The 15,770-nt window shown below is 38.3% G+C and overlaps 2 protein-coding genes across 2 annotated transcripts; both read right to left on the reverse strand.

Moving 5' to 3' along the window:
• Positions 1–2,125: 2,125 nt before the first annotated feature.
• On the reverse strand, positions 2,126–9,096 carry LOC146472076 (ubiquitin-conjugating enzyme E2 K-like). The gene is made up of 9 exons (XM_085120615.1): positions 8,938–9,096; positions 8,665–8,752; positions 6,663–6,721; positions 6,347–6,429; positions 6,148–6,190; positions 5,259–5,315; positions 5,103–5,166; positions 4,897–4,964; positions 2,126–3,868 (listed from the first exon to the last, which is right to left on the reverse strand). The coding sequence occupies exons 1-9, from the start codon at positions 8,998–9,000 to the stop codon at positions 3,794–3,796; spliced, it is 600 nt and encodes a 199-aa protein (XP_084976741.1). The 5' UTR covers positions 9,001–9,096; the 3' UTR covers positions 2,126–3,793.
• Positions 9,097–10,269: 1,173 nt separating this feature from the next.
• On the reverse strand, positions 10,270–13,018 carry LOC146472077 (uncharacterized). The gene has a single exon (XM_085120888.1). The coding sequence runs from the start codon at positions 12,222–12,224 to the stop codon at positions 11,583–11,585; it is 642 nt and encodes a 213-aa protein (XP_084977014.1). The 5' UTR covers positions 12,225–13,018; the 3' UTR covers positions 10,270–11,582.
• Positions 13,019–15,770: the final 2,752 nt, after the last annotated feature.

A 15,770-nucleotide genomic window follows, 5' to 3' on the forward strand; every position in this document is an offset into this window, starting at 1 on the left:
CATTACTCTTTAGGGTGTGCCTCTACTGGTACTTCAGGCGCCATCTTCCCACGAGTATCACGGATGGTAGACTGCTTGATGTAAGTACCAATTTACTCACACACAAGCCTCGCGCGTCTCTGTTTGTGCAGAATCAACACTCGCTGTAGACGCCTTGCTCTACAATAGCACCCAACAACTAACTAACTCAATTTTTTGGTCAATACGCTGTAAATAAATTCATTCATAAATGTTTTTCCAGCGTCTCTTATCTTGAGTCATTTTTCAATGTTTCTTTCTTTCTTTTTTTTATTTCAGCATTCGCAGAGTTAACACCATCTGTCAATGTCCAATCGGACTCAATTCAAGCTAAACTGTTTGCGTGACATTACATATTCCGACATTATGTTAATTTTTTGGTGAGCTATTTCTGACATTGACTTTATTTATTTCTATTACTTCGAACTTGATAATGGTGTCATGACGACTCGGAAACGTTGTTCGGTTTTCTCGTGTTTTTTTTTTTTTTTTCACCTGTGCATGTATAACTAAACCTTAAACTTATAAGCATTCGCATCACAAAATTTTACTTCTTTTTCTTAATTGCTCTGTTCCCTCCCACCGTGTTTACATCAGCTGGTTACTTAAAAGCAAAATCTTTAACTCCTATCGCCCGCGCAACGCTTTTTCACTTACCGTAATGATTCGATTTAGCGCCCTCCTTCCAATAAGGCCCCCCCCCCCCCTTCCAAATAAGCGCCCCCCTTCGAATGTGTTTTTGTTAATAAGTGCCCCTATTCTAATAAGTGCCCCCTATTCTAATATTATTACAGCGCCTTCAGAGTATGTATCAAACGTGGTTTACCTTCCTTCAATAGCTGACATACGTAATAATGTATTATAAAAACAATGGTCTTAGTCTGAGTTTCTCAACTGTAATATCCATGTGAGTACATAATTCCTTCAAACGAATAATTTCTTAGGTTGTTTCTCAAAAAATTATATAAGCGCCCTGTCTCGAATAAGCGCTCTCCCTTGAGGTACCAAAAGTAAATAAGCCCCCCGGGCGCTAAATCGAATCATTACGGTAATGCAATTCCATTTTCAAGTGATCACATTTTGAAGGGGACTGGGACTAGAGCCTGGGCGAAATAGAAATAAATGGCAATTATGAAGGGGTGGGGTGGGGTGGGGTGGGGGAGAACTGTCACTATCTCGCACAGAAAATGCAGAGGCTGAGAGAAAAGGATGGGAACAAGGCGAAAATGGTGTGGGATGCCTATTCACAGTCAACAAGGTTTGCACACAAGTGCTGAATTGTCTGGGGTCGGATCTCGCCCAAACACCTTTACGTACGCGGAATAAAACTCAAAGATTACCAAACACCAGAAAGGGATCATGAATTTTGGCCCGGTTCAAATGTTGTGCTATTGTCGTGTCGAACAACAGCTGAATTCAGCTCGACCGTTGATTGAAACGTGTCGTGCTAAACCAAAACATTACTACATTATTTAACAATTATTCCACGAGCGCGCGTTGGATACGAGATAATAGATGGCCAACGAGGCGCGTAGCGCCGAGTTGGCTATCTATCATCTCAAATCCAACAAGCGCGATTGGAATAATTGCTTTATTAAAAACAATCAAGTAATATTGGTAGGCCTTGCTGATTTCCTTTTCAAGAGCCACCAGAAAACAATTTATGGTCGCTACTTCTCGGGCATGGTATAATGGGTCATATACCATAGCCGCTAAGCCAATCAAAACCCTGGAATTGCATTATAAAATGATACAGTTTTTAATAATGCCATATATGCATCGGGTTCGGCGCAGGTTAACGTCACACTAAGTGATTTAGCAGGACGTTAGCTCAACAGAGCTTGCCATGTTTACATGACGTCACAGTTGATTCAGACGGTGTGCTTAATTCATGTTGATTGGTTGAATAGTGTTCGGCACGACGATACAGCGACGTTTGAACAAGGCCTTATACCACAAAACGTTTCCATTAAACTGTTTACTTCAGGCAAAATCTTCAACAAACAGGTTTGCATTTTAGTAACTGAGGCTTCTTCGGTTGTCTCCTTAGTATCAGAAAAATAATGAAATACTTAAACACAATGTTTTAGTCGAAAATAAAGGTCTGTTGGGCTACTAAAGTTGCTTTATTTCGAGTTCACAAAAATTACTAACAGTTTAAACTTAAACTCTAAGGTTTCTTCCAAGAGAAATAAGTCATCCATCCGCCAATAAAAAGGGACATCCAAGTTCTACATTGCCACTCCTCACAATTAAAACATTCCTAGGTATGATGAGCACTTTGGGGTAAAGCCAAAAACTTTCAATTCCTTCAAGTGCTGATATATATATTTTTTGGAAACATTACCTTGTAAATGTGAAGAAACCTTTATCACACTCAATGGCAAGCTTAAAGGGGAAGTATCATGGGGTTTTTGACCTCTTTTGTTAAAAATGGTGAAATAAGACTTTGCTACAAAATAATTCTAGAACAACGGAAAGGAGAGAAATCAACTCAATTCTTGACAGGAACAACTCGTACTCTGTTCTAGCGCATTTGGAAACAAAAATACGAAAACTTGAAAGACATTAGCCTAACATTTTCCAAGTTTCAATCCATTCCGACCTACTCTGTCTCTGGCCAGAGGCACTAATCGACAGTTTTATTGCACTGGGGTGATAATTTATAACAAGACTTGACAATTATTTTTTGTTTTTGTTGTCAGACAAACGTTTTTGGGTTTTGAAATGACATCAAGTTTTCGTGATACTTCCCCTTTAAGCTAATGTTCCAGGACAATTTAATAACTTTCAAAAACAGAATCAGAACATTCTCCACTTGAAAAAAAGATAGGGCTGACTCTTCTATGTCTGACCTTGAAAAGAAAACCTTCTTTCCCCTGACTGTTCCTTGGCTGTGGTATAAGGATCCCCCCACCCCTCCCTGATAAGAAGTCACACCTATTATCTGGCAGACACAAAGAGCGCATACCACAAAATTAATAACAATAATAATAAAATAACGGTAGAAATTATTGAAGAGCAACAAGTAGTAAACAGAAAGTTTGCCAGAGTTTTTGTTACTCAACCAAGTCCGTCTATCAATGCTGTAATGATTGGTATAGTAATAGAGCCCTGTCCTAGTAGATTTTATGGATTGTGAATACATTGATTGTGAAATATATATCTATTAGTGCTACATGTAGATTTTATGGATTACGAATATAATATTGTTATTTTTAGTGTTTTACAAACCCACCAGCTCTGCTGATTGATTTCATCATGCTTAAAAACAGTTATTCAATTCAGTCAAGATTGCAAATGAAGATACGTATCAGTTATTACATTATTGACCAAAAGACTTTGAGTACCAAATGAGGTCCAAAATCTCTTGACAAACTTTCTACATATTTCTGTTGGTGTTCAAGAAATATTTCTTTAACTACGATTTCTGATATTTATGAACTTTTTTGAGCCAAGAAATTAAGCCTCCATTCCTCTGACTAGCTCCATTATTAAGGTCACACCTTCTATCCAGGGGACATGGAAAGGATGGGATGGGGGAAGGACTCGCTTGGTAGCTCAGATGGGGATACTCTGTACTCCCTATCAGTCTTGCCTGCACCACTCAGCTAAAATACAATCTATAAAGAGAGATGCAAGTGTTTTGACATTCAACCAAATCACTAGCACACCTCTGCAACCTACTGTAGCGTGCATGAAAGCAAGGTGTTATTAGCTCTGAGAATTAAGAAACAACTTCACACTACGGAGAAATGACAACAATACAATAATGTCAGCTATTTAGTAAAGACTCGACAGCTCTTTCTGCATTCCAAGAATGTGTGGAGAGAGCAACCAAACTCTGGTTCTGTGGAGGAAAGCAAAGAAACTCATTAAAGCAAGAACTAAGAATGTCACACAAAACAAATCCCAATGGCCAACATCCCCTGGCTATGCATTTGTCCATAGAAAAGGCCCAAGACATAAGATGTTAAGGATGGTGCCTTCTTTTGCCACTGCGTACGTGTTCTGTGCACCTCAGAATGGTCCAAGAAAGTCAGGTTTCATAATGGCAGTGCCTGCTAAAACAAAGTATTTTTGTGTGGTTTACATTTTCTTTTAGGGTTATAATAGCGCTTGCTAAGATCTACTTTTGTAGCAGGCTCCGTCCTTAAGCAAATGTTCTTAAGGACGGTGCCTACTAATACCGAAGTATTTTTGTCTGGTTTATGACTATGCAGGAAAAGCAGATCTCAGCAAGGCCTATTGGAATCCAAAAAGAAAATTGGGGGTAACCACGCATGTTTCAGAGATAATTAAGCAATAATATCTCTAAAAAACGCCAAAATATAAAGCAATGTATGGGATTTTTTCCTAAATTCAAGCTTAATTATCTCTGAAAAATGCATGGTTACCCCCAATTTTCTTTTGAGATACCAAAAGCATTTGGTAAGTTCTGCTTTCTCCGTACAAAATTAAACTGCCCAAAAATATTCCTGTATTAGTAGGCACCACCCATAGGAAACCCGAGTATCTCGCGATGCGCAGAACGTATGCGCAGTAACAATAGTAGGCACCGTCCTTAAGCTTGGTTTGTTTGTTTGTTTGTTTGTTTTCTTTTATTAAGTTGTTGACATTTGTTTGTTTGTCTTTTTTTTATTTTTTTCCTGGTGCTTCATTTTGCTGAGCTGGTTGATCATAACAAACACAATTACTGATAAAATAACCACTCAGATATGAGATGAAAAACTGCCAGTTGTAATGGTTATGATTTTTATGGTTAGTGTTTTTTTCCTATGGTTTGATTTTGCCTTAATAAACAGTAAACATCCCTGAACGTTTCTTAATGTTCATGATTTTCTTAATTTTGCTGTAAACATTTAACATTTCACAGACCTTAGTGAAGCCCATTGAGGTCAGCCGTGTGATTTTCTGCTCACAATCCTGGTCATGTGCGTTGGGAGCTAAAACAAGAAATAATTAAAAATAATTAATGATGATGATGATCATGATGACGACAATGGCTATAATGATAACAATGTAACTGGTGTTAAATTAAATAAAAAGACAAACATAATTCAAACAATTCAAATGTATTTTACCTCCAGCATAGACTTCTGCCCAATGTCTGGCTGTTTTTTTGTAGATCTCAGGGTTTTCTTTAAACTGAAATAAAATAAATAAAAATAAATCAACAACGGCAATCTCCTTTGAACATTAGTTTATAAGTTCTGTATATTAACTGTATTTTCTGGTACCTGTTGTGCAACAACGGCATCTTGTGGGTCATCTGGTTCAGCAGAAGACAGTAAAGCCTGACAAAGTCAAAAGTAAACAATATTACAGTGCTCTAGGCCAACTTTAATTTTGTTGCATAGCCTTATCTAAATCTGCATTATTATGTAAAGTTAAGTTTTTTTCCCTGTTTTCCAGCATGTTTTGTAATTTATTGCAATTTTTTTCCATTATGTTCTCATACTCGTCTTGTCCCGCCTCGACTAGTTTTGTGGCTATTTGCGAGACAAGCAACTTATGTCTTCAGAATTTGCAAATAAATTGTTGTTGTTGTTGATGTTAACAAAGAGTTCTTTTTTTTTTACAAGCTTTTGACAACATTCTAACACTTTTTTGGACAATTTTCTGTAGGGCTGCTTGCATTTGAACTGACAATTAAAATCTGTACAACAGCTGTGCAGGGCAGAGTTTTCAACTTGCATGTTATTTCTCCTATTGCCATAAAAAACGTTGTCAAGTGATATAGCACACAAGAGGAAGAGTGTTTAATCAGATTTCTGAAGATCAAGAAGCGAGGTGCAGCCAAGAAATTTAAAACAAAAGTTGAGCAAATTTTGTGATAATTAAGATCCCGTTTCCAGACTTCCTTCACGGTAGTGATTTCCTTTATTTCCTCTTCATGATTTATTTATCAGTTTTAGAAGATGCTTCCAAAAACTAAAAGCTTATCTAATTATTGTCAACCGCCACAGGTAAGTCATAATACATGGTAAATGCTGTTCACAAAATAATGTAATAATTATTCTAATCCATGCATCTTCTCTTTACATGAAATCCTAAACTTGATAACCACCAAATAGTTTCAATAAAGCACAATTCTAGAATGATAAGGAAGGACATTTTGAGACTCACCTGTATTGATAATAAAACAGTGCGCAGTGTCATTGCAGCAGCCCTGAAAACAAAATGAACCCAATAATTAATAAAATTCATCATCTCGCCAATTACAGAGGTAAGTATACGGCAATACAAACTTCAAATCATCCCCTTGACACATTGACGTCTCTCCCAATAAAGCGACAATTACAAATGAGCATTGTCAGACTCATACCACTGATCTTTCAAGATATCCAGACAGATTGCTCCAGTGACTGAACTAATATTTGGATGCCAGATCTTGGTCTTGAAATTCACCTTCATGAATTCAAAGTAAAATCACAGTTAATACAGAGATGAATGGACCAACCTGCACCTACTTGCAAGTGCAATCCGTTTTCAAAGGGGGGCTCCTCTTGTTGAAACCTAGCATCTGTTAGCTTGCCTTACATCATGCTCACCCTTTCGTGATTGTTGTTTGTCTCATTTGGTTTTTCTTGTTTGTTTGTTTGTTTGTTTATTTTTGTACTTTTAACCTTTAAAATGCTTACCTTTGGTGGATTAAAGGGATAGGTATCAGGGATGATGATGTCCAACTGATATTTTCCTCCTGTAAAATAAATGAAATGTGACTTAGCATCAATACAGAGTTTAGTAAGCTTCTTTAACCCTTTAAAGGGACTATGTCAGCTGGAGCACATGCGCAGTAGAGTCCGGTTGAGGCTAATTTGCATACAACTCGTCGTGGGATTTTTGCTTTCCGTCATTGCAAAAGCTTTCAAAAATATCGCAACAAAAAACTTTGTAAACTTTCTGACAGTATTTCAAAACGTTGGGCCAACGATTTCAAAGTACTTCTCATCAGGCCTGGGATGACATAGTCCCTTTAAGAACCCAATAATGACTGAGGAGGTGAATAATGGTGTGTGAATCTACACAGCTGCAAATTCATTGATGCACAAATATTTTTGCCAACCCAAATCCACAGAAACTTAGCTTAAACATGAAACCCCTTGCATGTGTAGCACTTAACAAATAGATTCCATTTTGTGGTGCATCTTTACTCTGATAATGCACAGATGACGTCAAATGTGGTAAGAACAAAGAAGGATGTTACGAGTCACAGGAAAGTAACGTGATTGATGTTCTTACCACGTTTTGACATCCACTGTGGGGTGTCAGAGTACAGACCCACGGCAAATTGAAATCTATTTGTTTTACACAATAAACAAGACATTTCAGAAGCAAGTATCGTGTTGGCTAAGCCAGGTCAAAAACTTTCAAGGAAAATTCTAGACCACTGCACACACGCAATAATTTTATTGTGATCCTCTAAATTACAGGATAATGGAAAAGAATTTTATCAACAATATTTTCAACACTAACCTTTATCCCAAAATATTGAAGCATGCCATTCGCTTCACTGGTACCCACTATTAAGCTTAAGGGATTTCTATCGATGACATATTTGGGCAAACATTTCCTTCCTTTTGATATTGATCACAACAAAGTTCTAGCTTTTTAACCAGGTTGACGTCACTGTCGGATTTCTCATCGAATAGTTTTACTTTCCTGCAAAAATTTTGCCTGTATTTGTCCGCTAGACCGCTACTCGCCAAAACAGTTTGCAAAACGTTGTTGACCAGTCAACTCTGACCTGACTGGACTCTAGACTCTGATCACATGCACTGGTAACAGCACTCAATAACATCTTTCATGAATCTATATTCCAAGCACAAACTCTGCTAAACCAATCTATAATGCGAGTTTGATACTGTTCTTTGTATAAATTAAAAATATTCCAGTTTCAGTGGAATAGAAATAATCAACACGAGACACAAGCGCGTGCATCCATCAACAGTACTGTTTGTCCCAGTCTGTCCAGTATGCTCACTATCATCATAGATAAGTTTTAAATGCTGCTCTTCCATCAATGCAATCAAGTCACCGGCTTTCACAGGTGCTTGCATCTATGCCAAGTGACAATCAGTAAAAGGTTCTCACAAATAGGCTTGAGAATGACAAAGGGTAAAGTCTGTAATCTGAACAAAAATTGTAAGCCAAATCTGAAATTTGGTCCAAAAAAATGCATTAAATCCGTATTCTGAACAAATGCTTTGACCAAATCCGCTGATTCCAAAACCTATTCACCCCCTTCCAAATTCCAGACCCCATCCTAAAATGAAACCTAAATGTGTAAGCAAAAAGTGCTTTAGAGTTGAAAACCCCCTTGCAACTGAAGATCTACAAAATTAAAATCCAAACAAAAGGTAGGTAGTGACCTTAAATATGCATTACAAAAGCAAAGAACTGAGCAATTTCCTTCACTGGTGTGACAAACTATTCACTAGCGAGATTACGACAAGGCATTGAATTTGCCAGGTTACTAATGCAAACACGGTGCAAATCAAATATGTAGAATAAAACAATGTCAACTGTCTTGAAGAATCACCGCGAACGAGCCCTCCTTGAGGTTTAGAAGTTCATGACTTGATATCCAAATGATTTCGACTCCACAGGTCTTAAATTGGTATTTTATAAACGACAAATTACCTTCGAATGGGGTGTCGGGGGGACCAGCAATTTCTCCTCGTAGCCTTGTGTACGTCTCATCCACCAACTCTATTTTACATTTCAGGATCTAGAAACAACGCATCTTCGCTGAGATTATTTTCGTTAGAATCCAATAACAATGTTAATATCTTTCTAGGTTAAAAAATGAGCAATAGTTTTTAAATTCGCAGGTACAGTACAAAATAAACGTTCGTCCACAGTAGTAGTTTAAAGCTTTAACCCTCGCGACAAAAACAGCAATTATCCACGAACCTCTTCACTGTTAATGACCTCCTTAAATTCTCTTTGAACTCTCTTTATAGCTATATTAGACATTCTAGATTTTCTCGAATGATGCAACCAGAGAACCTCACCAACAGAAGACGTGAGTCCACATCACCTCTTCAATTCCCAAGCCAACAGGAAGTCACTGGGAGGGAACACGCGCGCAGAGATTTATGGGTAAAATTGAGACCATGCCCTGCGCGTTCGTTGCCGGCGGAAATCGAATGACAAAAAGGAAACTTTACTTAGATGAAGTGGACGTTCTGGTGACCGTAATAAATGATTTTTTTTCCTGATCATATAGAAAATGCTTGAGAAATCTTGTCGTGATGCCGTCGCGTATGGACTATACCAAATAGGCATCATTGTACCATGATACTAGAAAGAGAAAAAAAACTTTCGCTTTCGTTATGGGCCGGGTTGTGTGGCATAAAAAATATTTACAAATATATTTAGAAAGGTGAGTCAGAGGGGAAAACCTGACGAACAGCGAAAACGGAAAAGGAGGAAGCTAGTCCTAAGCACTTTAATTCTTTAGATAAAGACATTTGTAACTCAGTATCTCTTTCCTCCTTATGATCTAAACAATATATCTACAGCAACTACTAAATCCGTATCTCTATTCGGACCTTGCATGCTATTTTTTTCACAAATGTTTATTGATCGTTTCAACTGTAATTTTATCAACCGTCTCAGTTTATTCAAACGTTATATGTAAAAACTGTAACGAGGAAGCCGGCCTTATTCTATAAGCTCTATGGTTTCTCCTAAGGGTTCCTCACCACTTTCTCTGTAATATGTATTTTTGCACTCTTATTTTGCTTTTTTTTTTTCCTAACGTGTGTGGTGGTGAAATCATCAAACAATGAGCATTGTAAGAAAAAAGTCAGAATACGCAGACTCAATCTGAACGCGTTTTGTTATTGATTCAGTCACTGTAGCATTGAACTGTTTATCAGGGGCACCCAACGGATCGTTTCGGTAAATTATCTGTTCGGAAGGCACTTAATCCCCTACAATTTTCTAAAGGGAATTTTCACCTCGAACTTTCGAAAGTTAAGGCCTAGCGTTTTCGGATTGTTAAAAATGTCGTTTCGAGTACCGAAAAAAGGTCAGCTAAGATCTGATTTTCGGAAAGGAAATAAGACCTAAGATTTTCGGGAGATGGACAAAAATTCCCTAGTAATTTCGAAAAGACTCAAGTTCCCCTAGAATGACCAAACAGGTAAAAATATTATAGCGCAGCCTAAAATGAACCTACAGAGCTTTAAAGGCGCTCCAGATAGGGATATGGACAAAAATTCCCTAGTAATTTCGAAAAGACTCAAGTTCCCCTAGAATGACCGAACAGATAAAAATATTATAGCGCAGCCTAAAATGAACCTACGGAGCTTTAAAGGCGCTCCAGATAGCTTAAAATAGCGTTTCGAAGGATCTAAGAGAAAACTGTAGTTGGGTGCCCCTGTGATTATTCCCTTAAAACATGAGTGAGTTAAGAAAAAAAGTTTGGCTTGGTTTATTTGCAACTGTAGACTTGTTTTCACTGAACAACAGCTAGATGTTTTTTATCACTATACTACCTTCAGGTTCATTTCAATTTTTATTATTGTAATTATAATCAATGTCAGAAGCTCCTGTCAATGTAAAACTGATTTTTCGCTACATTTTTTTCAAAAACCATCAGACTGGTTAAAACGCGAAAACTAGTCCAACCTCACTTCCTCTATAAACGATTTATACCGAGAGACTATGAGGTAAGAGAGCGAATCCCCCATACATGCCCCTTTTCCTATGAAAATCTTTTTCAATCTATTTTTGTTTGCGTTGCTATTTTAATGTCGACATCTTATTGGTCAGTTAGAGTGACGTCATTTAATTTTAAACTCAATGGCGGATTATAATTTCCCAAAATAGCATGGCGCGAACTAAAAAAAGATTGAAAATCATTATCGTGGGGCACAGGTACCTCATAGTCTCTTGTTTATACTGACTTATATCAGTACAAGAGATTTATACGGTGAGGGCTTGAAGGCATCTTGAAACATTATAATATATATACACAAACTAATTCATTTATATTATGTAATTATACTCAAAGAATACGTACAAACGGTCACATTTTGTCTTATTAGCCAGCGGCGGGAGTGTTGTGTAGTGTGCGCATACGTGTCACACAGAAATGGTTGTTACTAGAATAGATACTCCAGAATAAGGTTGGACACCTTATGATGTTTACACAACGGAAAACTTTCAACAGTAAAATAGTTACTCCTATCATCATATCATCACTACACCAGCAAGGGCTAGCTGGCGAATGCGGTAATTTTAAACTTATTCCAAAGAGTTAGCCACGACAAAAAATGACAGCTAACCGTTTTTAAATCAGTGTTTAGTAGATCAGCGCTTAATTCGTTCCTAGGGTCTTTGATCTCCCGTCCCTAGAGGGCTGGTGAGATGAAAGACAGTAGAAACGTTGTTGAGCGTTTATATTATTTTAATTAGTTTATATTATATATATGTTTATATTAGCTTGGTGCATGAATTAATGGAGACCATCCGCTGACTAAGGAGAACGCAGCACTCGTTGCTTTCAGTGTTGTTCGGACGTACTTTTGATAGTTAAGTTCCTCAGTTTACAAAACTTCCAGAACTTTCTTCAACTTGTCACTGATTTTGCACCCCTCGAGTTTCCAGCGCAAAGCACAGAAGTCAGTTTCTTCCAATACCGTTCGTTTCTCACTTTCGTCCTGCACCGCTAAACTGTAGCAGTAGTACAGGTACCGCTCAGAGAAGGCAGCCACAGCTATGAACACGTCCAGATCAAATGTGCGCACGGATTTGTCGATGTCGAGGAGGTCAAGAATAGCATTAACTTGCTCCGTGTTGATTGATTGGGCGTATAAATCTCGGAGAGTACTATGAAGCTCCCTTCTGCTGATATTTCCATCCCTGTCGCGGTCATTTTTAGTAAAATAATGTCTAAAAAGCGTTCTGCGTCGACTGTTAACGCGGCAGAATTGAGATACATATTGTAAAGACGAAAGCTCTTCAAGGACACGCATGTCCATTGGCAGTTCAAAGCGACAGCTCTGGCGTGACAGAGAGTGGGGACCTTGTAACCAGGGCTTAGTACTATCTGATTTGACTCGCCTGTTTTCTTCCTCTTCCAAATTACCCATGATCTTTAGCGCTTCTACTGACGGAGCGCGAGGACCATTACCGCTCTGCGACACGGCCGAGGAACTGCGGGAATAAGTTCTGTTTTGATCGCGCATAGCAACTGATGGCAAAGTCCGGTTGAATGAAAAAAGTTATTGTCCAAAGGAAAGGCTTTTTATGATTCGAAGTTTCCCACTATATTGGTCAGGATTAGAAACGATTACCACTTTAGGCAGATAACTCTTCACGTAGTTAGCAGCATCCAGCCGCTAAGAAACTGTAAAAACTCATTTAAAATGATAAACCACAATCGTTAGACTGCACGCTGTTAGAACCCCTGAAAGTTTCTCTTCCACAACAGATGCGACGAACCTCCTTCTGCGTTGTGTGAAAAGCTTAAGAAAATCGCTTGAAATTGTCAGAAGATTAAGATTGTGGCTTATCCACTATGTCGCTTTGAAGTACAAACCCTGAAAGCCATCTAACCAAGCACCGTGATCACCGCTAATTTCCACTTGCGTTGCCAGACAAAAATATCCCAAAACTAAGGACGTACTTTGTTTCCTTCGCAGTCACCAACAGCGCAGATGTTTGTTTTGAAAAATCGTTTCTTGTTATTTTCCACAAGTAGCACTTGGTAACAACAGCTCTATGCTTCTTAATAATGGCTTTCTCTATAAAGTGACGTGTGCATTTGACATTTCCGCCAATGTATACAAGATAAAGGTATTTGCATTTCTCGGTTGACACCGTGTTAATTTTTCGGTAACTAATGCTTCTTGCTATCTTTTCATTTCCAACTGGAAAAAAACGCCACAACAATTTAAAAATTGTTTTTCACTATCAGAAAATAAACGAAAAAAAATATAGCTGAGAAGCGCAAATAAAATATCTGTAATACTTAAAGCTGATTAATCGCCATCGATTCGAGACGCGCTAGGATCTTGTGTGTTCTACCGAAAGAGAAAAAGTTTTATAAATCTGAATTGCAAATTATCGGGGTTTTCTTACAAGTATTATGTATTTTTACGTCCTTATGTCAATCATATTCGAATCGTGAAGCTTCTTGAAAACACCGCTTTTAAAATTACAAGTAAATAAAATGACAAGGAATACTTTAAATTAGCATTTTCTTTTCATGTGATTATTAAGTGTGTTGAGTCATAAGAATTAACTGCTGCCAACAAAAAAATTTCATCCAGTCATTGGCCATAATAGAGGTTGACAATGGAAAAGACGAGTTCGCCGGAGGCTGAATGAAGCAATTGTTTGTCGAACGTAGCTAAGGGACGGCCATTTTATATTCGAGGTGGGGGACAGCTGGGGACGTAAGTTAAGGCATTGTATGGATTAGTGAGCTCGTCTTTTTAAGAAACGCGCACCATTTATCATTGTAGAACTTACTTGTATCTTTTAGGGTTTGAGCAGAGCTTAAGCCACGCCCATATTGGTCTCCTCTAGGGGGCTTAACTCAAATTTTCCGACGAGCATCCCCCCCCCCCCCCCCAAAAAAAAAAAATGCCCTGAAGAAGGAAGGCTGTGCCTTTCGAAATATTGGAAAAAATATATTTCCCTGACTATGAAAACAGGCTTTCTCTTTTTTTTTTTTTTTACTTTTATTTCTGGAACTAAAGCACATCGAGATTGGACGGGGGGTAAGCTAGACTTGCCACAAGGGGAACTTAAAAATTACATTCGCGTTTTTTTTTTTTTTAATAAATTCACAATTACTTCTGCTCAATTATTTTGTGTAATGTGGCCGAACTAGCTATCCAGAAAGAAAAAGGAGATTTATTTCGAAAATAAATGAATTTATGCTGCTTGATTCTTATTTAGCCCCAGTTCCCAGCCGAGGTATTTCCAGTAATCCGGGACACTTAACCACGTGGGGCGCTTCTCTACAACTTTTTTGCTCAAAGCCGCGCACACGAGTGAACAAACCTCTTCCAGTCTACACTGAAGTCGCGTTATTCGACGATTACAAGGAAAAGTTAAGTAACCATTTTATTGTTCGTTATGATAAAGATAAGATAAGTGTAGCCTTGTCGCTCAACGACAAGAGAAAAAGAAAGTGTAGCCTTGTCTCACAACGCGACAAGGCTAGACGAATGATCAACAGTGCCCAGTAGACAAAGCTTGTCCAACACAGTGCACTGCTATCAAAAATATTCAGAGAATTAAATGAAAGAGCACTGATAAAGGAAAATTAATCACAAAAAGTATTCACATTCTCCATAAAACCTTGAATGTGATCATTTCACGTTGTTGTTTTGCAGAGGACGACAAAGAAATGTACCAGAAAGTGCACAATGCACGTGCACAGCCAGTGTTTCGCTAATTAAAATTATTGTTTTCTGACTTTCTTGTTATGTTTGCCGTCGTAGTCATCGCTGCTTAAGGTCCCTCCATGGGCAGTTCCAAATTAAAGTGAGCAACGAGTGACGGAGTCAAGAGGCGAGAAAAGGGAGCTTTAGCAACGACGAAAGCAACGGCAACGAGAACGTCAAAAAATCAGTAAGCTTGATAACCAAAACAACAACTCTGCACGTGCATTACACTTTTTTGTACATTTCTTTACCGTCACTGCACGACTAGCACGTGAAATTTCCTGATGGGACGTTTTATGGAGGATACAAACACACACCGACGAATTTTTGTTTCTCTTTCTTAACTTGGGTGCGGTCTTCAAGAATTCAACTCCAGAAAATTTCACCTGCATTGAAATAATCGCGACGATGTTTGAAAAAGCGAGAATTCATTTTAATAGTGACGTTTTCGCAGCTGTCACCGTCGTCGTTGCTAAAGCTCCCTAAAGTGTAACTGAATTGGTCTAAAAAAAAAACGGACTTTAAGGTGCTGTTTACATGGAGGGAGGAAGATCCTAGCACTAGGAAGATCCTAGAAGGCGAAACAACTTTTCATTTGGTTTACATGCAGAAATTTCGGTCCGAATGGTTACCAAGAGGAGAGGGAAAAGAAGAAAAATTGTCGGCCTTTAGAAGCTGAACACTCGGCTGCCGCCATTTTGTTCTGTTTTGTTTCTAGTACTAGGATCTTCCGAGCGAAGGTATGAAAACTATAGTTTACATGGAGCTAGGATCTTCCTATCTCTCAGCTAGGAAGATCCTAGCACTAGGAAGATCCTAGAAGGCGAAACAACTTTTCATTTGGTTTACATGCAGAAATTTCGGTCCAAGTGGTCACCAAGAGGAGAGGGAAAAGAAGAAAAATCGTCGGCCTTTAGAAGCTGAACACTCGGCTGCCGCCATTTTGTTCTTTTTTGTTTCTAGTACTAGGATCTTCCGAGCGAAGGTATGAAAACTATAGTTTACATGGAGCTAGGATCTTCCTATCTCTCAGCTAGGAAGATCCTATCTCTAGGAAGATTCTAGCGCTAGGGCCAAGTGCAACTTTTTGCATGTAAACTGAATACAGAAAATATATAGTGCTAAGATGATCCGCCCTCTAGGATCTTCCTAGTGCTAGGATCTTCCTCCCTCCATGTAAACAGCCCCTAAGAAAGTCCTGGGATGAACATGAATTGTGAAAGTTTGTGGCTGCCTCCTCCGAACACATACAGCCAGAATGATTTGATTAAGTTTTGATTTCATTTGATTTAACAGTTTGTAAAAAATTAAAATGAAAGACACATACAAACCAGC

Source organism: Pavona decussata, unplaced genomic scaffold (genome assembly GCF_977016875.1).
Source record: "Pavona decussata unplaced genomic scaffold, jaPavDecu1.1 SCAFFOLD_102, whole genome shotgun sequence".
NCBI classification, from domain to species: domain Eukaryota; kingdom Metazoa; phylum Cnidaria; class Anthozoa; order Scleractinia; family Agariciidae; genus Pavona; species Pavona decussata.